The sequence below is a fragment of the Pararge aegeria genome, chromosome 12 (assembly GCF_905163445.1).
Source record: "Pararge aegeria chromosome 12, ilParAegt1.1, whole genome shotgun sequence".
Classification (NCBI taxonomy): domain Eukaryota; kingdom Metazoa; phylum Arthropoda; class Insecta; order Lepidoptera; family Nymphalidae; genus Pararge; species Pararge aegeria.
Window position 1 is genome coordinate 18,249,334 of NC_053191.1, and position 25,202 is coordinate 18,274,535.

Consider the following 25,202-nt stretch of genomic DNA (forward strand, 5'->3'; position numbering starts at 1 on the left):
CTGGAGATTTTCTTAATTTGGTATCATCTGCCTACCCTGTACATACCGCCTATGCACGCCACTGAGTACTATTACTGTTTTCCTTGTGTTTTTCTATTGTGTTGTGTTGTAATAAAGTTTTTCTATTCTATTCTATTCCAGGCTATCACGTTATACCGCTACACCGATTATTAGTTTCTATTTACTGGTTTTGTATAGCACATCTAGGTAGCTATGCAAGGACACTTTAACAATATCAGGGTACACTCGCTCTATTTGTTTGTTTTGATAAAGATATCTTCAGCTGTCATGTCAAAGGAAATGCGACTAATTATTGTTTAATTAACTGTATAGTTTATGTACTTTGGTATATTGCATTGCGTTTATAGTAATCGAGACATATTTATCCTTAAAACATAATGCATTTTGTATCCGGCACCTTTTCCCAAAACTATAGTGATTGTGGTTTTATTCGTAGTTGTCGAAATTTACAGTTTTAGTGTCTTTTCAAATAAATGTCGCGGAATTTAAAGTTTCCGGTAGTGTCGCTTACCTACCTTTTCGGATAGACTTTAGCAGCTAAAGTAAAAGCTGATTTCTTTCCAGCTTCTTCTCCATTTTAACACTCGACACACAAATATGACGTTGGGAAAGTTTTGTTGAAGGCCATGTAGCTTAATGCATAGAACACCAATGCAGTACAATAATATCGCAATGAGACAATCATATGTTTTCTTCTTCGCAATTGTTTTGTGGGGGCGGCCATTTTGAATTTTAAATTTATTATAGTTTATAGTATTTTGCTAGTCCAGCCCTTTAATATTGAGGTCGTTGTGAAAAAATATGTAATCCACCATTTTTTTGCAGCGGTCATCTTGGTATAATTTTTATCAATCATAGCTAATAACACTCCCGACTAATTAGCCTTTCCAACAAAGAAAACAAAACCAAAATCGATTCATCCGTTCGGGAAACACAATACCACAGACAGACACACACATAAACAGACACGTCAAACTTATAGCACTGCGTCGTTTTTTCGTAGGGAGCTAAAAAAGTGTTTGTGCTCGCTTCTGTTGCGCGATACCCCTTGTAGTGCAGTTTGATGCACCCCTATCACACAAAATTATCCTTTCTGACTTTCTTGTACCGATAACTATTTATATTACAGACTCGTGAAAGCAACTATTCAGCTATCATACAGAAAAATCAGCGGCTGTCAAACAAAACACGCCAAGAGGCCAAGGTAAGCATGTCACAGTATATTTCCATAATTCATATTTTCCAATTTCATGACAAAGTGATGTAACAATACGTTTTTCCGTAGCTGCAGCGTAAATGCTACGATTGTTTTCATCCGCACAGAATGTGACATTTTCGAAAGTGGTCTGATATGGGATGGTATCGAGGGTGCGCCATCTATTTAAAATACTGGGAAACACTACTGTCACTTGATGGCGCTATACCATATAAATCGTAATTAATTTCAGGCGAACAAATAGAATAATAATTGTATGTAGAAAATCTCTGCGTTATAACTGTTTTGACATACATAAGATAAAAAACAATTACGTAGGAAGCACGTGGAAAAATAAAAAAGCGTTATCTTTCTTAAGCAATTGATATTAGGAAAAAAAACGGTCGATTTGCAACATAGAGGTGGTACTGCGGTAATTTTTACCCTTTCAGCACTAAACCCTAAAAATAAAATTTTTAGATTGTTAAGATTTAGTAGTAGAAGTAGAGCTTTTTTAGACAGTTCATGTCCGGCGTTTTACCGCCTTGCTGATTTCCGTCACCAAGCAGTATTATTGTGTTCCGGTTTGACAGACCTAATGTCACTCGTTTTAGGTGTTGCGAATCCTTTTAAATAGGTTCTTTCCATAGCCCGAGCTTAGGAATCTTAGGGAAATTTGCACTTCATTAGCACCTAAGGCAAATATCCATTTCATCTCGATGTTCTAGTATTCTTATACTCGAAGTCGACTGGATTGCGAGCGAACAGTAGAATCCTGTACTAAGCCAGCTGTTATGCCAACCGCACAAAAAATTGCATCTAAAACGCAGTTTTGCAGCGGGCGTACAGCTGTCCTGCCGCTATTTGCACACTTAACCATCTGCACATACTTATTAACAAAAAGCTGAACTGTTTTTATGACCGGATCTATCAGAAACCAGTCAGATCGTGTAAATATTTATTTCAGGTAGTACGTACTTAGGCCGTTTAGCTTTAGCCGTTTTTGTTTAGGCATGCCCGTCCATCTGGAACGGCTAAAATTATTTTGATGTGACATTTGACATTTTACAGAATTGTGCACAGACCAAGTCGCGGATAGTTTATGTACTTCATAAGTAGTTATTAATATGAAAACAACAACTTAATAGGTACATAGTTATCTCACGCTTGAATGAAATGTAAATAGTTGATAACATCGGAAAACATTGCAACCCGTCATGTCTATCCTAAGAAAAAAAACGTAATCGTAAACTGAACAATAATTTGATATTTACGCTCAGAAATGGTCATAGCTTTATTTACCTTTTATTTTTGTTCTGTTATTTGTTTACAGGCTTAAATTTACGCAGTCGAAATCTAAACAAAACAATAATTTATTAATTATGATACAGTGTAGGGATTCATTCAATGATTCATACAATTTTAAAAACATACATTGTAATCCACATAAATTGTGTGAGGCAACGGTAAATATAACAATAAGAGCAGCATGCGGTACATTTAAAATTGGTCGTATAATTATTATGACGTTTTAGACACGTTGTACTTATGTTGCATCGATATTCGCCAAGGCTCGTGCAAATTCGTATAGACTATCTTGCTCGCACCAATGATAGCTGTAGCTTATTTTTAATTTGCTATCGAATTTCTGTACTTGCATCTCCCTCTGATGTCAGTTCAGTAGATATTTTTAACTTACGGGGTGTAGACGTTACGTGAATGTTAAAAGCGTCGGTGATTTTCTTTACAATTGAATTATAAATTGTTTACCCGGTTAAACTCTATCTACGTTGAAGAGACTGAATAACTATGGCTAAGGTAACTCCCATTTATAAGGGAATCTGTAATTTTATGTTAGTGATTGATTTAATACAAGACTTTTTCGATTGTACTAACATCAGACCACCCTGTGACGTATGAGCTAAGTTATCTCGCGAATTTTTAAGTCTGTATTGTTTATTCATGCTGTGCACAATAATTATCATATTGTCTTATTATTATATTATTGAAATTAAACCATATTTATAATAAGTTAATTACAGTATCATGTGAAACTAATTGTAGTTCAAATAAAAGTTTCTAATAGTGGTGCTATGTTTTCGTACTATTTAATATTTGCTTCATTACTTAGGCACTCATAAAATAGTTTTATCTTAGAATGTACATACATTGTACTCTATAAGATATATTTTAATAAACAAATTACATAAATAAAATAATAATCATTAAATATGTCCTACACTGCACATGCAGGCTACAGCATACGATTTCTGCACGTATAAAATATATATTTTTATGCTCCGGCAACATTGCCTGAACCTAGATCAATAAAATAATCTTGCATGGGTAGGTAAGTATGTAAAAAAAACAGTCTGTCAAAGTCAGGTGAAAAGTGCCGGTCGCTTGTGTTATTATTTTAATAACATTTTAATGTCTTTTTATATTAAAAAAGTACTAGTGCAAGCGAAAAATTGTTATAGAAGACTGATAGATATGAACAAGAGCGCTTACTGGGTATGTTCGCCTTATTTAATTAGTATAATCACGTTTTTGTGACTCACAAGTTTGTTCAGCAATTGATCCTTGTTATCTTTACAAATATTCTAATTATGCCTTGCCGTAACAAGTGAAAGAGGTTTTATTGCGATTTGATGGTTTATTAATCATGAATTTTCCTTCCTCCGTCACAGTAAAAGTTACATAAAAATATTTTTTCGTAGATTGTTGCATCATATGGGATGTTTTATGTGTACGTAAGACTAGCAGTCGTAGAAGTCACAGCTGTTATCGTGACTTCGTTAACTCTAATTTTATATGTTCCTGTTTCCTAAGGTATCATTATCATCAGCTTGTTAACTTTTAGCATTCTACTGATAGGCATAGACCTCCTCTCTTACAGGAGAGAGGAATTTAGAGCACAACCCCACCTCCTGCTATGTAATGGAGCTTAGTGGGTTTTACTAATTACTTTCACACACTAATGATAATAACCAGGGTGAATGCCTATGCCTATGATGCTCTGGGACATAGGTGTGAATGTTGATACTGAAAGTTCTTAACAGAAAATCCCAACACCCCACAATTCTTCTCTTATAATAAAATCCTACTCTAGGCAGGCTACCTGGGAGGTGCTAGCACTAGGTAGGTCCAATCTTTAGTCCATATTTTATCTGTTGAGTTTTAGTCCTGGTCTGAGTATTTGAAAATATTTTTTATAAAATATTTAAAAAAAATATATACAAAATGTAGTTTGTAATTTATCATATTTTATCTTGTCGTACTGACTTCTGAGACACTACCCTCAGATACTTCAGAAAATCCTATTGTAAAATAAAGGATTACAAAGTGATAAAAACTCTATATCAATTCATAGCCAAGCTAAGTATGAGTTGGTTGTGAGATTGTTACAGCAAAAAAACCAGGCATAGTTGGGTACTTTTTTGATCCTAGGGTATTTGAAAGTCAATGAAAATCACCATCCCTCACGATTATGGCAAATATATTATGCATGAGTGGTTCATAGATGCCTATGACAAGTTTACATGAATAAGATTTATTTGAATTAAATTATAGCAAACATTATTTTTGGCTGATTCAGTGACCCTCGCTCAAGGTACATTCAGGTGGTAAAAAGTGTTAGTTTTTTCTTTCTACACAAATCTCATGTTTTTGAAATGCATCATAAATAGTCCAGAACAATTGTGATAATTGCATTATGTCATTTTACTAGTGTTATGACTGAAGGTAATACTTTGTACATTATCTAATAACTGACTCGGCATGTTGCTACATAGTCATTAATGGAATATTATAATATTATTACACATGTTGCTATACTGCTGACATTATCATCTGTAATGGACTGTTGTCTAGGTGCAACATAGTTTATTTGCTATGGCATAAAATGTAACCATGTAAAACACTTGGAAAACGGCTACGTCACCAGTCTTGGACTGTGGATTATGGAAATCCCTACAAAAGACCTATGTCCAGCACTGTACGATCATTTGTAACCCTTATGTTAATGATGATGATTTGTAACCCTTATGTTATCATACAACAAAGTAACAAAGTACTGATTAAAATGTAACAAATTGTTATCAATCAATCAGGAAAACTCCACAGCCCTATCAGTTATTGCATTCTTGCACAATTGTAGCTTATAACCTTGAGTATTCACTCTTGAATTGCACACAACAGAGCACGGGTTTCCTTTTAGGATGAAAAGGTTAAGCTGTATTACACCAAGCTGGCCATGAGCGGATTGGTAGGCTTGAGATGCCTTTGAGAACAATATCGAGAATTCCCAAGCATGTAAGTTATCTTATGATATTTTTATCACCTTCAAAGGAAGTGGTATTTAATTGCCTTAAATCCAAGTGCATGACAGGGATTGAACTTAATGCTCCGGAAAGGGAAGCTTTAGTTTCACTCACTAGGTTATCAGTTATCACGGCTAAAGGGTGTGTTTCTTTATGTTCGGATTGGAGGGAACTGATAAATAGAAAAATCTAGCAGAAGTTAAATCGAAAGGATTTTTTCGATTTATTATATACTAGTGGGCAACCCGCGACTGCGTTTGTTTTTGTTTTCCGAAAGACATGTGGCATTCTGTTTAGGTGTAATTCTCCTGAAATTTTTATGTTGTGTATTCTTATATAAAAAAACAACTGGTGTAGTTTTAAAAAAAAATATATATATATAATATTAGTAGGGATAGGGATTATACAAAAAAAATAACTTTCGTGTCCTGAAATGCGAATGTTTATCCATTTGTTAGTTACCAGGCTACATCGTTGGAACTGATATATATTTAATTTGACGGAGATATATTATTATAAACTGACCAAATATAATTATATGAACCCATTTACCGGCCCACTACAGTACACGGGTCTTCTCTCAGAATGAGAAGGGTTAACGCCGTAGTCCACAACGTTGAAAAATCCGTTCACTGGTAGACTTAACACGCCTTTGAGAATATTATCGATAACTCTCAAGCGTGCAAGTTGTTTCTATGTTTTTTTTCTCCGTTAAAGCTCAATTATTTAAATTAAAAAATGATCTATATATATATATATATATATATATATATATATATTATATATATATATATATATATATAAGAAAGTTGTGTTAGTTGCACCATTTATAACTCAAGAACGGCTGGACCAATTTTTATGATATTTGATTTTTTGGATTCCTCTTAGACCGGAATAGGATAAGTATTAAAATATAACATTCATCAAAATAAAAAAAAAAAAGATCCGCGACACGATATTCGCGTTAGCTAGTAGTTTATATTTTATCGCATTATCCCTATCCCTACTAATATTATAAATGTCAATGTAAGTTTGTTTGTTACGCTTTTACGCAAAAACTACTTAACCGATCCTCATGAAACTTTGTACACATATTCTTGGAAGTGTTAGAAGTAATATAGGATACTTTTTATCCCGACATTAAGCTCGGTTCCTTTGGGAGAGGGGATGAGTGTTTGACGATTTTACATCATAACTCCGACAAATTATAACCGATTTAAATACTTATTTTTGTACTGTAGAGGTTATAATATGTGTTTAATTTTGCTCAAACTGTGGTTGGAGATAGAGAACAGAACTCCTCAGCGAACAGCAGCAATCCCCTCATTAAAGGCTTAGCGATACTGAATACTTTAAAATTTTTAGATCTACAACTAAATTTAATGCCACATCAAAAAACAAAATCAAACGCAGACGAAGTCGCGGGAAACAGTAAATCAGAGATTGTGTGAGGAAAAAACCAAAATCTACACGGCAATCCACGACTCTGGCAGTAGCATGTGTTATATTAATAAAACTATATCATGTAATACCTGATATCTCGCCATTAATTCCAACCGCAACACATAAATAATTAATTAGCATTTTATCATTTGTGATATTCCCATCACTCCTAGTTAGCAGATGTCAGTGGTACATAGCAATTATATAATTTATTATTTGTGCCAATTGTGCACTGCACTTTTATGAATCGACTAACGACGTGTGACGTGATTTTAATTGATTATTAAAACGCAAGATAATTGATGAGACACTCAAGATTCTGACAACCATTAACTAGTCCAATTTACTAGATTCTAAAAGGATAATAAATCAACAACAATTTTATAGTACCACAGAGATTGTAGCCATACTGAGGTCGGACGAAGCCGTCTAAACAGAGTAGTCGTGTGATCAATGCGAGGAAAAGAATGACCTCAGTGGTAAAGGATGTCCATAAGAAATATACAAAGTTAGCATTTACAATAAAATGAATGGCGTCCTCTAAAGAAAAAGTTTTTTTTACTACTGTATCTCTTCTTCATACTAAGATTATTAACTTGTGTCTCCATTTTTATGACTGTTATGTATCTAATGAACGAGCGCGCCGTGTCTTGGGAAGCCACCTCAAAGTACTAGAGCACGGGTCCTGGAAGCGGTGATAGCCCAGTAGTTAGGACTTCGGGGGACCGAGTTCGTATCCCATCACGCACCTCTAACTTTTTAAGTTATGTGCGTTTTAAGGAATTAAAATATCACTTGCTTGCGTGAAGGAAAATATCATGAGGAAACCTGCATGCCTTAGAGTTCTTAACAATGTTTTCAAAGACGTGTGAAGCCCACCAATCCGCACTGGGCCAGCGTGGTGGACTACGGCTTTAACTCTTCTCATTGTGGGAGGAGACCCGTGCCCTGTATTGGGCCGGTAATGGGTTGATATGATGATGATGTAATGTATCTCTTGAAAACAACTCCATCACTATACAATTTAAGTCTTTATCGTATATAAAAAAAATGCCTATTAATTTTTAAAAGAATAAAAGTAAACACAAAAAGCTGTCAAAAAGGTTATGTTTTAAAGAAGCAATTTTGTATTTTACAATTTTAGAATGACTGCACGATGTTTCGGTCGTTCGAACCGGATATGACAAACATGTACCTTAATATTTATATAATAGCATATCTTTTAATACAATAACACTACTTGAAGAAGACTTTCTTTCTTGTCTTGTTAAGACATTTATAACTAGAAAATATAGAATAATATTCCTTGTGTACATATAATTTCTACCTAGCATACTAAAAATCGTAATACAAAATGATAAATTTTCCTCAAGAATAACCTGTATTTCGTAAACAAGGATGGAATAGTAAACCTACATTATTAGCTATCATAAATTGTTTTGTGGTCAGGAAAAATAATGTAACTATAGGTTACTTACTATAGGTATACTATAGGTAGTTAGTAGGTACCTATCATCTTTCGTCAGCGGTGTGGCCCAGCTGTGACGACGCAAATCAATCGACGGTGCTTTTTGACACAAGTATTTAACTGGACAGACTACGGTTCAATTTACCAATTTTTTTTATTTCCACTTACTCCGCCTCCTTGTTTCTAGATAATTCCACTGACAATAAGCGTTATGAGTGGTCTAAGTGTCCGTAGGTGTATCCTTACAGTATTTTTTTATCATTATTTTGTATTGTATATTCTTAACTACCTCGCTGGTATAACGGCTAGCGTCTTAGGTATTGGGTTATTCTATAAAAAAAACTCAATCATAGTCTTTAGGTAATTGACATTGTCTTGCCTCGGAGAGCACGTTAAGTTCTCGATCTCGGTCGTTATCTTAAACATGCGCTCATTATAGTTATAAACCGCCGATCCGTTTAAGAACAGCGTGTTGGGTCTATGCTCAGCAGTGGGATATTAATGGGTAATAATTTATTCTTCGATCAGAAACCGTTCGAAAGTAAATAAAATAGATAAATAAATAAATAAATATTCTACGACAACACACATCGCCATCTAGTCCCCAAAACAAGCGTAGCTTGTGTGGGTACTAAGATAACTGAAAAATAATTTTATGAATAATATACATAAATACTTATAATATACATATAAACACCTAGACACTGAAAGACATTAATGTTCCAGTTGTGGGAATCGAACCCACGGCCTTGGACTCAGAAAGCAGGGTCGCTGCCCACTGCGCCAATCGGCCGTCACTTGATATTTCAAATGATTAACTAACAAAAAATAAACTATAAATTGCTCAGATTACGAGTCCTGACAGACTATAATCACTCTCATAAAGCTAAGGTTTAACAAGCACGTACTTTAGATCATCTAAACCACAAACATTTTACAACCACGATTCTCTTTATCTTAATCCCGTCCATTGTCACTTATCTTCAATAACATGAAATAAAACATTGATAAATACATGATAACGTTATGAAAAGCCTACTGATACGTCCCCGCCCCACCTTACGAAACATCCTCGTTTAACTTATCGCGATTTGAATAATACATACTTGTTTTAGTATTTACTCATTTTGACTCATTGATAACGCATAAAATCATTATTAGGGTTCCATCCTACTAATATTAGAAATGCGAAAGTTATAGGATGGATGGATGGGTTTTTACTCTTTCACGCAAAAAAGAATGAACGGATTTGCTGAAAGATGTAGATAGATTATAACCTAGATAAACCTTACCTACGGGCTAAAAATAGGGGAAATATATACCGTTGAGTCGATAAAGCCGCACACACTGGCAGCCCATAAAAAAAGTTTGGTGTAAATGTTTTTCATAAATCCCGCAGGATTTATGAAAAACCAAAAAGCGCGGACAAAGCCGCGGCCGGACATTTACACCGAACTTTTTTTATGGGCTGCCAGTGTGTGCGGCTTTATCGACTCACTACAGCACGGCTAGTATGGGCAGGAGACAATTATATCCCCGGGAAAAAGATAAAAATGTATTTTCTCCCACAGCTTTATCAACTCTCAGAGCACTGGCGCACAAGTGGAAACAATATCCAAATAATATATGTGTAATCATAATCGGGGCTAATCTCCTCGAATTCCATATTCCCGTGCTTTAGCAGGTGGACACGTTAATTATATTCCCTTTATATTTTTTGGAAATAATTTTTGTCTCCCGCCTGTGCGAACTCTGCACGGCACTGGTCTCCTCTCTGAATGAGAAGGGGAATTCCCGCGCTGACCCAGTGAGAATTAAAAGACTAGTCGCTTTTGCACTATGCAGAACTCAGACATGCAAGTAAGTTTCTTCTCGATGTTTTTCTTCACGGGTAGACCAAGTGAAGTTATTAATAAATATCGATATGGCAATCGAACTTCGTCACCCCAAAAGGGAGGCCGTTCGTGGTAACCACTATGCCGTCAGCGCTCAACGTAATGTGTGTCGAGTACAGTGGAAGCAACTGGAATTTTTTAACTGTGCGTCTACGCAGGTAGCGGTTAATATATTGATCGTATGAAAATAAACTATTGTGATGTACCTAACTCGTGTTGGACATGAAACACAAAAATTAGTTTGTTTGCGCCGCATATATTAAGCACTATTTTGTAAAGTCATGGATAATTTCATTAGCTCCTCAAATTTTTATTGTTATCAATAAAATTATACGCGAAAATTTAAAAAAATCCAGAAAAAAAACCACTTCTAAATGTATTTTTTTTCCCCCCCACTATTTGGGATAAAATTCCTATTTTCAATTTAACTCTTATTTTTGTACAGGTACGAGTTGTTATTATAAAACTAAAATGGTCGAGCTAATGCTGGCACGCGCCTAACGATTAGATGTTTATCACGGCATTAGGTTTATGATAAACATGTTTACTTGTATGTACATTTATAAATCCCAATACTGGCCATATCAGTGATTACATTGTAGGCCTTGACAACACTTATTATTTATGACACTAGTGTGTAATCAGGGTTATAAACGTACAATGGAATGACCGCGGTTGTTACACTGATAATACTGGAATTTCTTTTTTCGTTAGACAAGTTAACGAGTGACTAATAAATAACTGTTTTGTACTAATAAATAAAACTAATGAAAAAGTGCACCTAACCAAGTAAATATAATATTTCTATAACACCTGAGTGTTTAGTGTAAGACTTTCTAAACACCCAGTTACTGTCTCCCAGAATTGTAACTTGGTTAACTTCAAACAGGCAAACGTAGGCAGAAAATCTCACACCATCAGTGGCGTGCATAGACGGTATGCACAGGGCAGTGGCGTGCGTACAGGGTATGCACATGGCAGTGGCGTGCGTACAGGGTATGCACAGGGCAATGGCGTGCGTACAGGGTATGCACAGGGCAGTGGCGTGCGTACAGGGTATGCCCAGGGGATGCACTAAGCAGGCAAATAATATAAAATGAAAAAATATAAAGTACGTGTTAAAAAAAAACTTACTAAACTAAAGGATAGGCTTTGTAAGAGTTATAAAAAGCCTACCGTTAAGTTTTTATAGCTCGTACTGGAAATTTTCTACATATTATATCATATGCCTACCCTCTATGCACGCCACTGGCACAGGGTGTGCATAGAATGATTTATCATAAATGACAATGATGAGTGAAAAATATTTTTTCTCTCATTCCAGAAACTTCAAATGTGCGGCACGGAGGAGGAAATGCGCGAGGTGGCGGGTAGGATCTGCAGGAACTACCTCCACGGCGCTTGGAAGTCGGTAGATCCTACTGACCTGGACTTCAAAAGGATCAGGTATTTTCATCATCATCACCAACCCATAACCGGCCGCCTCAGGGCAGGTATCGCGTCTCAGGATTTAAAGGTAAACCCTTAAGGCCAGGGGTTCCCCAACTTATTAGGCCAGCAGCGGCGCACTTTACAAGTTGGCTATACCTATAGCCATAACCTAACTATATAACTAGGTATATGGCTCATCGGTTTTTTTATGGACTAAATACCATTTTTTTTAGTACATTGTACTAAAAAAAATGGTATTTAGTCCATAAAAAGCAGGAGAGATCTGTATGGTGTAATTTATAATTTCTTCAATATTAATTAAACTCCACACGTTTCGCTCCGAAACCGGAGAATCCTGTTGACTTAACAATAAGTAATTTTTAAGTACTAACAATTATTCTTTGTATCGTTTTCGTAATCATCTAAACTTAAACTATCTCTGACCATAAGTAACAAATAAGTGACTAATTTATTATGGACTAAATACCATTTTTTTTAGTACATTGTATTTACGTATAACGAATTATCATTGGCGTGCATAGAGGGTATGCAGCTAATATAAAATGATGAAAATCTCCAATACGAGTTATAGAAAACTTAAGGATAGGCATTGTAGGAATTATTAAAAGCCTACCATTAAATAATAATTAAATAAATAATTATACTACGACAATACACACATCGCCATCTAGCCCCAAAGTAAGCGAAGCTTGTGTTATGGGTACAACGATGACTGATGAATATTTTTATGAATAATATACATAAAATACTTATAATATACAGATAAACACCCAGACACTGAAAAACATTCATGTTCATCACACAAACATTTTCCAGTCGTGGGAATCGAACCCACGGCCTTTGGCTGAGAAAGCAGGGTCGCTGCAAACTGCACCAATGGGCCGTCGAAATTATAAATCGTACAGGAGTTTTTTTTCATTTTATATGATCTGCTTACCCTGTGCATACCCTTGGTGCACGCTACTGCGAATCGTTTACTCAGTAGGACGCTAAACATCTGACACAAATGAGGTGGCAGCTAAAAATAACAAAAAAGTAAAGTATGTGAACAGTCAGGCAATAATTTTAGGTCTTCAATTTACCACAAAGGGTATTGTAAAGAAACGTAAACAATGGCGTGATAACCTTGGACGCTTTATCGCTTTACGATGGCTGGGCCAACGTACAAGCAGAAGCGAGTTTCAAAATTCTGTCATTAATTATATTGCAGTAATTCGTTAGTAACAACTGACCCAATTAAAGTAAATCAAAAGTTTTAATTGTAATTTTAATTGAAATTTATGTATTTTTTTAAGAACAAGCTTGAAACAGCATATACTACGCAAGATGTGCACAAGATTCAAAAAATTCAAAATTCATTTATTTCAAGTAGGCCTAATATAAGCACTTTTGAAACGTCAAGTCTGTCTGTTTGTACTACCACCGTAGGTGTTTTATGGTTCGGAAGGCAGATTCTACCGAGAGGATGCCGGCAAGAAACTCAGCACTTGCTCTTCAACATCAACAATTTACATTTTAAATTTTAACATGCTTCCAAGCAATTAAGAAAGCAACGTTGTCATTAAAAAAAAATCCATAAGCAAGCAATTATTTTCTAAAAATTAAAAGCAGACCAAATAGCGGCCAAATCTATTGACGTCAGTTATGCTAGCTTGTAGCAAGTACAAACATACACATTCTAAGATTAGACAAAGGTCATATATGTGAGTGAAGTCATTGCACTGGGCTCTTTGCCTGTTATCTGTCTACTGCATAGTAATTGCAGTTAGTATAGGTTAGAGTTTCGTTTTAGACGTGAAGCTTTTTAACGCACTTTCTGGACACACAAAACAGTCAAAAATTTAAAAGAGCGATTAAACAAGATAGATTTAGAGATTATAGATTTAAAGATTACACAGCTAATTAAAGCATGGGTTTTGAGCTCGTCTTTATAAATATTTTTCTTAACGCGATTGAGCTGGTTTTAAACTTCTATGACTTATACCAATCGCGTAAATTACCTTCTTAAGGTAAAATATGTTCACCATTACCGATCAATAGCTCTATCCTTTTTTTATCTATTGTTAACCAACTATGGCTAAGGTATTTCGTAAAGAATCCAATTTGGTAGGCACCTTCTTTTTTTAAAAAATGATACGTAATAATAGCAATAGTAATAGTTTGAAATAATTATATAAAGTCACAAAATATAAAAAAATATTATCCTACTAATATTATAAATGTGAAAGTGTGGATGTTTGTTACTCAATCACGCAAAAACTACTAAACCGATTTGGATGAAATTTGACATGCATGCAGCCTTTGACGTGGAAAAGAACATAGGCTACCTTTTATCCCGATTCCTTAAGTAGATCCCGTGGTAAAATTAAAAATTTTGTTAACGAGTGAAATCCACGCAGACAGAAGTCGCGGACAGAAGCTAGTATTATAATATACCAAAAATATTGGATAGAAGCAGGGTGTTACTTTGCGGAATTCCATGATATATTTTTGAAAATTAATCTTAATTTGCTATACTTCGCCAAAAGCAGGAGAATCTGTATGGTATTATTTATAATTTCTTCAATCTTTATACTCCACACCAAACATATTTTCGGCAATGTACCTACCCTACGTTTCGCACCGTAACCGGAGGATCCTGTTGACTTTACAATTAATAATGTTAAGTACTAACAATTATTCTTTTTATCGTTTTCGTAATCATCTAAACTTAAACTATCTCTGACCATAAGTAACAAATAAGTGACTAATTTATCATGCGTAGTTTTCCACTGCCCTACTTGGAAACTACGCCGAAGTAAATTATAATGAACTGCGATGTTAAGTTGTAAATTATCACGTGGTATTTATTCTTGTTTTTAACTTGAGATACCTTATTCTGAATGCGGAAAAGATACTACGCATATATACATAATTTATAGTAATTATCTCGTTTGGTAAAAATCATAGTTCAGATTTTCAATAGAGAAAAAATATGAAATCAAAAGAAGCGTATTTTTTTTTATATAAACGATTTCAAAACATTCTAAGTTTTTACTTATGACCCTATTGAAAATAAAAGACCGCCACCCGCATAGTACCTACGCTAGGCGACGCGTACCTAATAAGTGAATAATAGATAAATAAATAAATATACAACGACAATACACACATCGCCATTTAGCCCCAAAGTAAGCGTAGCTTGTGTTATGGGTACTAAGATGACTGATGAATATTTTTATAAATAATATACAATTATACATAAATACTTAGAATATAAATATAAACACCCAGACACTGAGAAACATTCATGTACATCACACAAACATTTTCCAGTTGTGGGAATCGAACCCACGACCATGGAATAAGTAGGGAATAAGAAGAAGAAGAAGAAGAAATACTTTATTGCACACAAACATCGAAATACTCATAAAATATAAAATAAGCAACAGAAAAAAAATTGTAGGCATGCAAAGGCGGCCTTGTTGCTGCAAGCAATCTCTTACAGGCAACCTCTGGCAGAAGGAAAAACTAATAAGTGACAAGAGTCACATGATTTTAATTTTGCATGTGATGTTAAGGCTGTCTGATTTCTTTCAGTGAAAACTATGGCAGTGGTTTACTCAAAAAGGTTTTGGTTTCACAAATAAGTCTCAGAGACATACATAATGTACCTCTAAAGCCTGTGTAGTATTATTTAGGTTTCCATTTACTCGTATAATATTGCTCGATAGGAGTAAGTCACGCATGGCTGCGCAGATTAATGACAGTGTTGGCATGGTGGCATTGTCTGTGTGTACATGCGAGAACTTCTTAGGAGAGCCAACTTCAGGCCGGTTAAGTTTGGTCGTACGATCTGTATTTACCCTATTATAGGAAGTTAATTGAAAAGTTTATTTTTTATTTTAGCGGTTTGGTTTAACTGCCATACCCCTAACAGGTGAGCCCGTTGACAGTTACGTGAGATTGCAGTCGAGGGCTAACCTGTAGTAGAATAAAAATTTAAAAAAATATCTCAGCTGGTGTCATTATACAAATTCAAGGTTTTCAATTTGTTTTTGTGTGCTTCCAGCGGTGGTCTGTCAAACTTCATCTACTACGTGGCGTTGCCGTCAGACGCCAGTAAGATCGGCGGATATGCGCGGGACAGCTCCCCGGAAGCCGACGACACTAGGAAACCCGTACTCAGCTCACACTCCTTCACCATGGACGAACCAAAGAAGGTATAACACAAAGTCCACTAGCTACGTCTTGCTGGTATACTCGCGGAAGTGAAGAAAGGACGATATTTGGTGTAAAAATTCCTTGGGGATTTGGATGTTTTGCCAGGACCAAAAGTAGCCATGTTAGTCTACTCCTTTTCAACTAACTTTATGCCAAAAATCACATTGATTAGTTGCATAGTTCGGACGTGAAGAAAGGACGAATATATGGTCACTAACTTGTGTTTTTTTTTAATCCACTACACGTAAGCCCTAGTCAAAAATGGTAGCTGGCTAACCTGTTAGGGAGTATCGTAGTCATACCCGTAATCGGCTGGTACGCGACATCGCACCGGAACACTAAATCGCTTAGCGGCACGTCTTTGCGGTACGGTGGTAACCTAGTTACTAGCCACAGCCGTCAAACAATTTAATAGTAATAACTAGGCTGCGTATTATGTGATATGGCGTTACGAAAATTAGTTTTTTTTTTAATATAAAGTAGTTAGTGCCTTTTTTGCTCAATTAGGGTGTTAATGTTGTAGGTACTCCTCCGAATATATGGCCAAGTGCACGGCGAGCGCGCTATGGATGCCATAGTCACCGAGTCTGTGATCTTCACTTTGCTGTCAGAGAGGAGGCTTGGGCCCAAACTGCATGGGGTGTTCTCGGGAGGCCGAATCGAGGAGTACATACCTGTAAGTTTGCTTTAGGTTTTCCCATCCAAGGCTTGCGTCGAAAATACAAAATTTTCGTTTTTAGACCATTAGTATTTCATTCATTCATTCAACATTGTCTTATTTAAATAAGCGATAATAAAAGAACGTTAATGTTAAAACATACATTAACTAAGAAAATCTCTTATAAAAAACACTTTTTTTTTTCTTTTCATTTTTATAACATTCTTTACAACACAAAATTATGAATAAGTTGTTTGCATAATATTATAAATCAGCAAAGTAAATTTATTTAATCACCATTTTTCGTCTATTTGAAAAACAATTTTCTTCTTTTAAAAAAATTAAAAAAATTGGATAAATTATTTTTAATAATGTTACTAAAAATTATATTTTTATCTATCTATCTATCTAATACAGAATATTAATTATATATAATTGGCCTAATTTTAACCACGAGTTGAAAAAACGTTGTTTCATTGAATTAAGTTCCGTTTCGTGCATTCCAGGCTCGATCACTCCTCACAAAAGAGCTTTCTGAGCCGGCGATATCCATGAAGATAGCGGAAAAGATGGCCGCCATCCACTCCATGGACGTGCCGCTATCTAAAGAACCGAACTGGCTGTGGAAGACCATGGGCAAGTGGATGAAGACCGCCCGCGATGAACGGCTGGCGCCAAACGCCGTCGGAAAGGTGAGATAGCAACTGTATCGACCCATTACCGGCCTACTACAGGCGTGCCCGGTCTCCTCCCCCAATGAGAAGGGGTTAAGGCCGTAATCCGCCACGCTGGCCCAGTGTGGATTCGTAGACTCCACACACCTTTGAGATCAGTATAGACAACTCTCAGGCGTCCTCACGATGTTTTCCTTCACTGTTGTATCAAGTGATATTTTAATTGCTTAAAACGCTCATTACTTAGAAAAGTTGCTGCTGGGATTCGAACTCGGTCCCCGAAAGTGAAGTCGAAGTCCTAACCACTGGGCTATCACCGCGTAGCTATCACCAAATTTGAATTAAAAAATTTATACATTAGAGATCTCAACATAATTGTAGAAAAATAAACAAAAGTATATATGTACACATGGTTTTATGACGAAGGATCTTTCTAATGTTAACGAACAAAATATTATTCTTCTTTCAGACTGCAGAAGAACAGAACGTCATAAAGGAGCTGAAGCTCATAGATTTCGAGAAGGAAATAGAATGGTTAAAGAAGTTCGTATCCTCTGTAGACTCGCCAGTGGTATTCTGTCATAATGACTTGCAAGAAGGTTAGTTGAAAGGTGAAGGTACCTTACATGTTTCACGATGTCACCTTTCAGTATACGATGTTGCAATTTTTCATTCAAAATTTTCATCATCATCATCATCATCGTCGTCGTCGTCGTCATCAACAACAACAACCACAACAACAACAACCCCTTAGCGGTCCACTAAAGTGCACGGGTCATTCACATAGGAATATATATTATATTTTCTTCATATATAATGTATATTCTTAGTCTTAGTCTTATATTTTTAGTGAATCCTTTTTAAATGCATGAAAACATTAAAAAAATTAACCTTGTGATCCTTGTGATCCTACTATATAATTTATAGTAGGATCACAAGGAATAAGAACCCAGAGCTGCAAAGCACGTTATAAGCATTTATGCACTAGAGCAAAAAATACATTTTAAGTCCTCTTAAACATAGCATGAACATACACTAGAGTTACCACTTTAAAGTAAGTAACTTTTTATATAATATTTAAAATGCATATAAAAATTTTTGGAACCGACAGGATTCGAACCTTCGACTCTAATTATATCCTCTCGGTTCAGAAAATATTTATATGCATTTTAATTTAATAAAATTGATAGTTCCTCCAAGTGTAGGTAAAAACACTAATAAAAATTATAAATTACTTTTTACTTACACTTTCAGAAAATACCAATTTCAGCTTTACTTAATTGTATTTAGGTTCAATTTTGTACAGAAATAAGAAGAAGACGGCTACATTTTCTCTCGGCAAAAAAAAAGAATTCCGGTGGGATTTTTAAATACCCAAATAAACTTGGAATATATTAATAAGGTTTTAATCACGGAAATCATTTTATTTCCAGGAAACATCCTACTGTTAGAAGACGAAATCCAACCGACCGAGGACGACGACTACGCGCAGTATGATCCGAAAAACTCCAAATACGTTCTGACACAGTTCGACGACCAGAACACGTCCGACTCGATCATCAGCCAGATTTCCGACACGGGCGAGCCCAGACTGGTCCTCATAGACTTTGAGTACTGCGCGTACAACCACAGGGGTTTCGATATCGCCAATCATTTCCAAGAGTGGGCGTACGATTACACAAATCCGAAACACCCCTTTTATTACGAATACGTGGACAGTCAGCCCACTTTGGAGCAAAAGGTAAGATATTATCTTATTTAATTACATGAGGTATATATATATATAATTAGTGCTAATATCAGCTGTAGACCAATTTTTGTAAACTAAATTACCAGGTCTTTAAATACTGTTGTTCCAAATAAAAATAGTGATCCCAATTTAAAAAAATCATTATTTTATAAACCGTTGTACGTGATCGACATAGGCTTCATCTTTGTAGATATTTTCCATTTTCTGATATCCATCAATTCTATATGTTTTAAATTAAAATTAAGTGATTCTAGATTAAATTTTAAATACGGTTGATTATTTATTAACTTCAGGCTTTAGACATTTGTCTGCAACAGAACTGTAGAATTCAAATTTTTGTGGTCATTTGTATGAGTATTATATTACTAATAGTATTTTCATATTGGTATATAGTTAACCTTACACGGTAAAAGGGACGTACAGTATCAGCTTCCGTGCGATTCATTTATAATATATTAATAAAAACTTTACTGTTGCCCGCGATTTCGTTCGCTTTTTTTCCTGTATCTATATTCTAATATCGATTTTAAATAGTTACATATATTGTCTGTATATTTACTGCAGTGTATCTACTATCTATATCAATTCCTTTGATTTAATTATTTAAGAAAAATAATAGTTTACTAACAATTTCACACGTGAAAACTACATTATTATCATCGTGGCTTTATAAGGATTTTACCTTAAACGTGTACGATTACTCTGGGGCGATTTTAACGAGCGATTTTGTAGTATCTTTTTTTTTGGACACATTGATAAATTTAGCTATCCCAGTAATATTGACCAGCTCTGTGTCTTTAGAAAGCATTTTTAATATACATGAATGGGTACTATGGAATATATTCTCATAGTGTTGTGTGTAATAAGTTAAGGGACATTAAATAAGCGCGAAGGACCTAATACACATTTAAAAACAATTTTACTAAATTCTTAGCTGCAGAGAAAAAGGTGATTTGAAAAATTGGCCATAAGGTCCTTTGCAATATAATCTATAACTATTTTTGCACCATGATTTGAGAATCACCCAAAATTAAAAATTATATTGTTAGTATAAAAAAAAGTACGAAATCGCTCGCTACGCCATGCTTTGATCATGTTTTTTAAAGTTTCAGAACGGATGGTCCGTACGCCGTTACGCGGCGAGGTTCGTAATCATTTCCATTTTACGTAGACCCTCTATCAAATGCCAAATATTATTAACGTTGCATCCCACGTTACGAGATGAGTCGCAAAGAGGAACTCTTCTAATATTATAAATGCGAAAGTATCTTTATTCGTTTGTTTTATTGTACTAATATGATAGTTCCTACACCATTTATCCCGAAAAAAGGCGTAGTTCCTAAGGGATAGCGCTGAAGCGATCTCTTAAATAGCCTCTTCACGTTTAATCGCATTCGCATTTATAACATTAGGTGGCAAAATAAGGATACTGTATAAGCGGTCAAAGCCACTAGCTTTTCGAATATTAAATAATATTTTCGATCTGTTTCCTTTACTGATAATGCCAATGACGTCAGCAGGAAAAGATAAACCGCGCGGCATTTTAACACAATTTTATCTCGATAAATTCAAAATGGCAGCTCCAAAACACTGAATTTGATCTTGTCTCTTATGGGGAAGCTATTCCACGCAACCGTGCGATAAGCCTTAAACTGAGAACGGGGGATTTCCCGTTATTTTCCGCCATAGCTGTTAAGAACAGTCCACTGTTGACGTCATCCGCATTTCTCAGGTTCGACCGATGCGTTCTTGCGTAATGTGCGATGAAACTTATATATATACGAAGAAATAAATTATGCAATACTTAAAAGAATACTTTAGATAATAAAATAATGGTATTTGAAAGAGGTTTTAACTTGGGAATAATATGAAATCACAACTATATAAATATAACGCGCCGTATTTTCACCACATTAATTTAATAACTCGATAATATTAGTTATGTCAAGAATACTTATGATATTATCAAGATTATTTTTTTAAATAGTATAATTATAAAAGTACGTGTTTTAAAAAAATATATAAATTGACGTAACTAATAAAAAGGCGCGAAAAATAACAACCACTACGCAGCTTGTGTTTGTTTATGCTTGATTTTTAGCTCCCGCTAAAAATGGCTGCCAGATTGGAGCATAGGGCATACACACCATAGAACAAAGATATACAAAACAGGGAAAATAGCGCGATGTCTATGGTAACATGGCGGTACACTTCGAGATGGACTTGTGCCGAGGACAAAAGTTTATACATTTTTTTTTATTCATAGTCTACGATTTTTCATGCTCATTTTGTCATGTATTGTTGCATTATCTAAAAAATGGCTTACACAATATGTTAGCAAGTTTCGTGAACCCCTAGTTTTCAAGTAAACCAGCGTGAAATTACGAGTTCCTTTCATTTGATATTGTAACGAACACATTGAGTAATATTTTACTAAAACTAAGAGCATGCTGATGGTTTCTTGAGATATTTCCAATCTTTGAGCGATTCATTTTAATGATTCATTTGTTCATACTTTTATAATGTTATAATAAACATTATAAAACACTAAAAAAGCAATGTGTCTTCTTGATTCAAAAAGTCCTATTGTGGACATTATGGACTTGTTAAATGAAGATCGAATGTCTACTAGATGGCGCTACTGACGCCATGCACACTTAGAATAAAATTTTACAATTAACTTTTGAAGCAATTCTCGCCATCGGGATAAAGTCATCTGATGATCGAATCGAATCGGGATCTGACGTTATCTGATCATCGAGTAGGAAGGTGATTGAACCATCATCGCTATTGTTAAAAAAACATCGAGTTTGTGGTCGTCAGATTAATCAAATTAAATATTTGCTGACGGATAGGGATCAGAGTCTGATGTTGGCGCTAGGTCATCACAGGTGCAATAATTTCCTAAAGCGTCAGACGAATCTACCTGATCTTAACAGATTTTTAGATAACCTTTTTTATTCCTGGAAAACTACTGTTTCGATTTTCGAAATTCTTGCGGGGTATGGTACTCGTAAAATCCATTACCCCAATACACACAATATGCTGTAAAATATTTAGTAAACAGCGCAAAACTACATTATCAATTTTAAAAAATAACTAGTATTTTTAACTTTATGCTTGAAAAAATATCTTCAAAAAAATTTGTAAACTTGCAGGAGATTTTCATCAAGGAGTACCTAAAGCATTACCACACTAACCTATCGGAGGACAAGAATCACGTCCACGATCCGTCCATAGATGAAATAAACCAGCTACTGTACGAAGTGGAGGCCTTCACTCTGGCAACACATCTCCTCTGGTGTCTATGGTCCATCGTTAACGCTTCGAAAAGCCAGATTCCTTTTGGATATTGGGTAAGACATTTTCTTACATAATATGTAACATAATTTAAACTAAGAAGTAATAAAATAGAAAGAGGCATACATTATACAATAGTTTCTTAACTTTTTGACCGTCTTGAAGTGATCTTGCAAATAGTTCAGGGGGTTCGAAAAGAAGAAGAAGAAGAAAAAGTCTTTATTGCACATACAAATATAAAATCAGGTTAACAAAAAAATAAAAAATAAAAACTATACATATGCACAAAGGCGGTCTTATCGCTTGGAGCGATCTCCTCCAGACAACCTTTGGTTGAAGAAACATATGAGAGAAAACGGGATAGTGCAATAATTAAATTGTGCTAATTATAAACATTACATACTAATACTACATATATATAGTAAAACATATATTTATATATTTGTATATAAATATCAATATATATATATCAATATATAAACTTAAATACATATTACTATTTAAACATACACATAAAATACATAGATATTTTGCTACATACTAGACAGGAAATAGTCTTTTAAAAGAGTAGGTAGTCTGCAATATTTTTGCTGGCCTAAGATTTAGGAGACAACTGTATAAGATATAGTTTTTCAATATATATATACTATACAACGACTTCAATTAAGTAGAAACGCTCTTCCATACTAAAAATATTTTCTTACGCCATCTATTGTAAAGTGGGTGAAACAATCGAATTAGGTCAAAGATAAAGCAATTTTAAAACAGATGCGTCAACTAAACGAGTGGATGAAATCAATACCTATTAATACGTCACACGTCTTCGTCACTGTTATATTAAATAAATGTTATTAATATTGAAATTAAAACTCAATTATTAAAATAAGTACTTATTAATAATAAAAATTCCACTACAAGTTAGCCCTTGACTGCAATCACACCTGGTTGTAAGTGATGATGCAGTCTAAGATGGTAGCGGGCTAACCTTTTTAAGGTGTATGTTAGTCATATCCTTAATTGGTATCAACGCGACATCGCACCAGATCGCTTAGCGGCACGTGTTTCTCGGTAGGGTGGTAAGTAGCCACGGCCAATACCTCCCACCAGATCAGACCAGAGAAAATTCAGAAATTATAAATTCCCAAATTGCCCCGCCGGAAATAATATTATTTTAAAAGCTCTTTCTTCAACCTTTAATAAAAAATAATTTGATATTTCCTTGCAGATTTGTTATTGCATCGATTTTTTATGGTTTATCGCTTTATTACGAAACAGTGCGTTTAATTAGTATTTGTGCCTAAAATAGGTGTTCTACCTTAATTAATCTATGGTCGTCGGTCGTTGCACGCTGGCCATGCGGTGCCCACACCGCACCTCAGTGAAATTAATTTTAACTATGAAAGGGCGCATCTATAGATTTATATCGATGGTTTCTATTACGAGTGTAATGTATGTTTTAAAAAGAGAACCAACGACCAACGCTGCGTTTATCAGGCTCCTTCCAGCACCTTGAGGCCCCAAAATTCATCTGTTCTCCGAGCTATGTGCCATTCAATCAGTTTCTATTTCGATAAATAACTAAAACTAGGTTTATTTTTTTTACAGGAATTCGCCCTTTGCAGACTAGAACATTATATGCGTTTAAAACAGGAAATCTTGAAAAAGGATAAATTCGGTTTCCCACAGAAGAGGAAAATCTGTGAGGTGGACATATGAGTTGCGGGCCAGCCAGTGTAAGTCCTTGTCTTACTTGAGGCGTGCGAGCGAGACGACAACATGAGCTGTGCCCGTGGAAAGTGAAGTGAACTGAAAAACGCGTTTTTATCGCCGATTTCATAAGGACAATATTTATCTCATATGTTTATTTAAAACAACCTAAACTGAAAAAAAAAAACAGAAAACGCGATATCAAGTAAATGGTTTTTTAAGAACATCCTGTATTTATAAGACTTTTAATCACCGTGATAGATTTCCAAAATATAAAGTGAATGAAAAGCGACTGTCTCGTTGATATTTAAGGACAACCTGTATATAGATATAGACTTTTTTTAATCGAATTCTTACAACACTATATATGTAGTTATAAAAATGTATTTATCAAAAATCTTGAAGTGTGATAAAAGTGATAATTTGGATCGAACTGTTTCTCTACAGCTTTTTATCATTAAGCAACATATTCACTTGAATACATTTTGATTACTGAAAAAAAAAATACACGTTATAGCTACGCGTAAAATATCTAATTACTCGTGTTTTTGTAGGTAGGGTTTTTCCTGTGTTAATTATCTATTATACCTCGAAAAAGCGGCCGAAATCTTACCCACTCTACTACTAACGGATCAACATCTAGGAATTATCGCAAATCATTACTGTAACGTTACTATACTATATAATATTATTAAAAAATATGTATTCTTGTCAAAGATTTTAATCTGCATACAATATGGATTATACCTTTGTCTTCACACATAATAATATTACTTTTCACGGCCTGTTTTAAAGTCAAAATTAATTAAAAACGGTTTCGTTCTCAAAAATAGGTTGTCTAAATCCACTCACCAGGTGCGTTGTCTTGCTTGAGCTCTAACCGGGTTGATTGACCGCTCGTTTTCGATCTCAATTTCTATAACATCCAGTCCGGAAGCGGCGCGCGGACATTCTATCTAATTCTTTAACCCCATGTACATTATACGTGAAACCGGTTCAATTGCGGTTTAATATGGCGTTCTCAAATCATTCGAATAATACCTATTAAGCCGAAATCAATTTTGGTTTTGTAGAGGCCGATTCCAAGCCGTAATATTTAGACACGCGGTCAAGT

At 34.9% G+C, this 25,202-nt stretch overlaps 1 protein-coding gene across 5 annotated transcripts; it reads left to right on the forward strand.

Annotated features, from left to right (window-relative positions):
- The first annotated feature begins 2,886 nt into the window (after positions 1-2,886).
- On the forward strand, positions 2,887-24,275 carry LOC120628177 (choline/ethanolamine kinase). 5 transcript variants are annotated; one of them, XM_039896419.1, is made up of 9 exons: positions 2,887-3,034; positions 11,669-11,790; positions 15,848-15,998; positions 16,523-16,675; positions 17,164-17,349; positions 17,801-17,930; positions 18,765-19,072; positions 22,240-22,437; positions 23,987-24,275. In XM_039896419.1, the coding sequence occupies exons 1-9, from the start codon at positions 3,026-3,028 to the stop codon at positions 24,095-24,097; spliced, it is 1,368 nt and encodes a 455-aa protein (XP_039752353.1). In that variant the 5' UTR covers positions 2,887-3,025; the 3' UTR covers positions 24,098-24,275. The 5 variants fall into 5 exon arrangements, 4 of the variants coding, with proteins under 4 accessions (XP_039752353.1, XP_039752352.1, XP_039752355.1 ...); XR_005658953.1 differs by lacking the exons at positions 2,887-3,034; positions 23,987-24,275 and adding exons at positions 3,608-3,730; positions 21,183-21,321 and having other exon boundaries at positions 22,240-22,378; XM_039896418.1 differs by lacking the exon at positions 2,887-3,034 and adding an exon at positions 3,608-3,730.
- Positions 24,276-25,202: the final 927 nt, after the last annotated feature.

Bases quoted from the DNA above. Each gene is read 5' to 3' on its own strand.
- LOC120628177 (XM_039896418.1), top strand. From the start codon at position 3,647: ATGTCTTTTTATATTAAAAAAGTACTAGTGCAAGCGAAAAATTGTTAT. The intron at 17,350-17,800 runs GTGAGATAGCAA...TTCTTCTTTCAG, and splicing joins CGCCAAACGCCGTCGGAAAG to ACTGCAGAAGAACAGAACGT. The intron at 17,931-18,764 runs GTTAGTTGAAAG...TTTTATTTCCAG, and splicing joins TCATAATGACTTGCAAGAAG to GAAACATCCTACTGTTAGAA.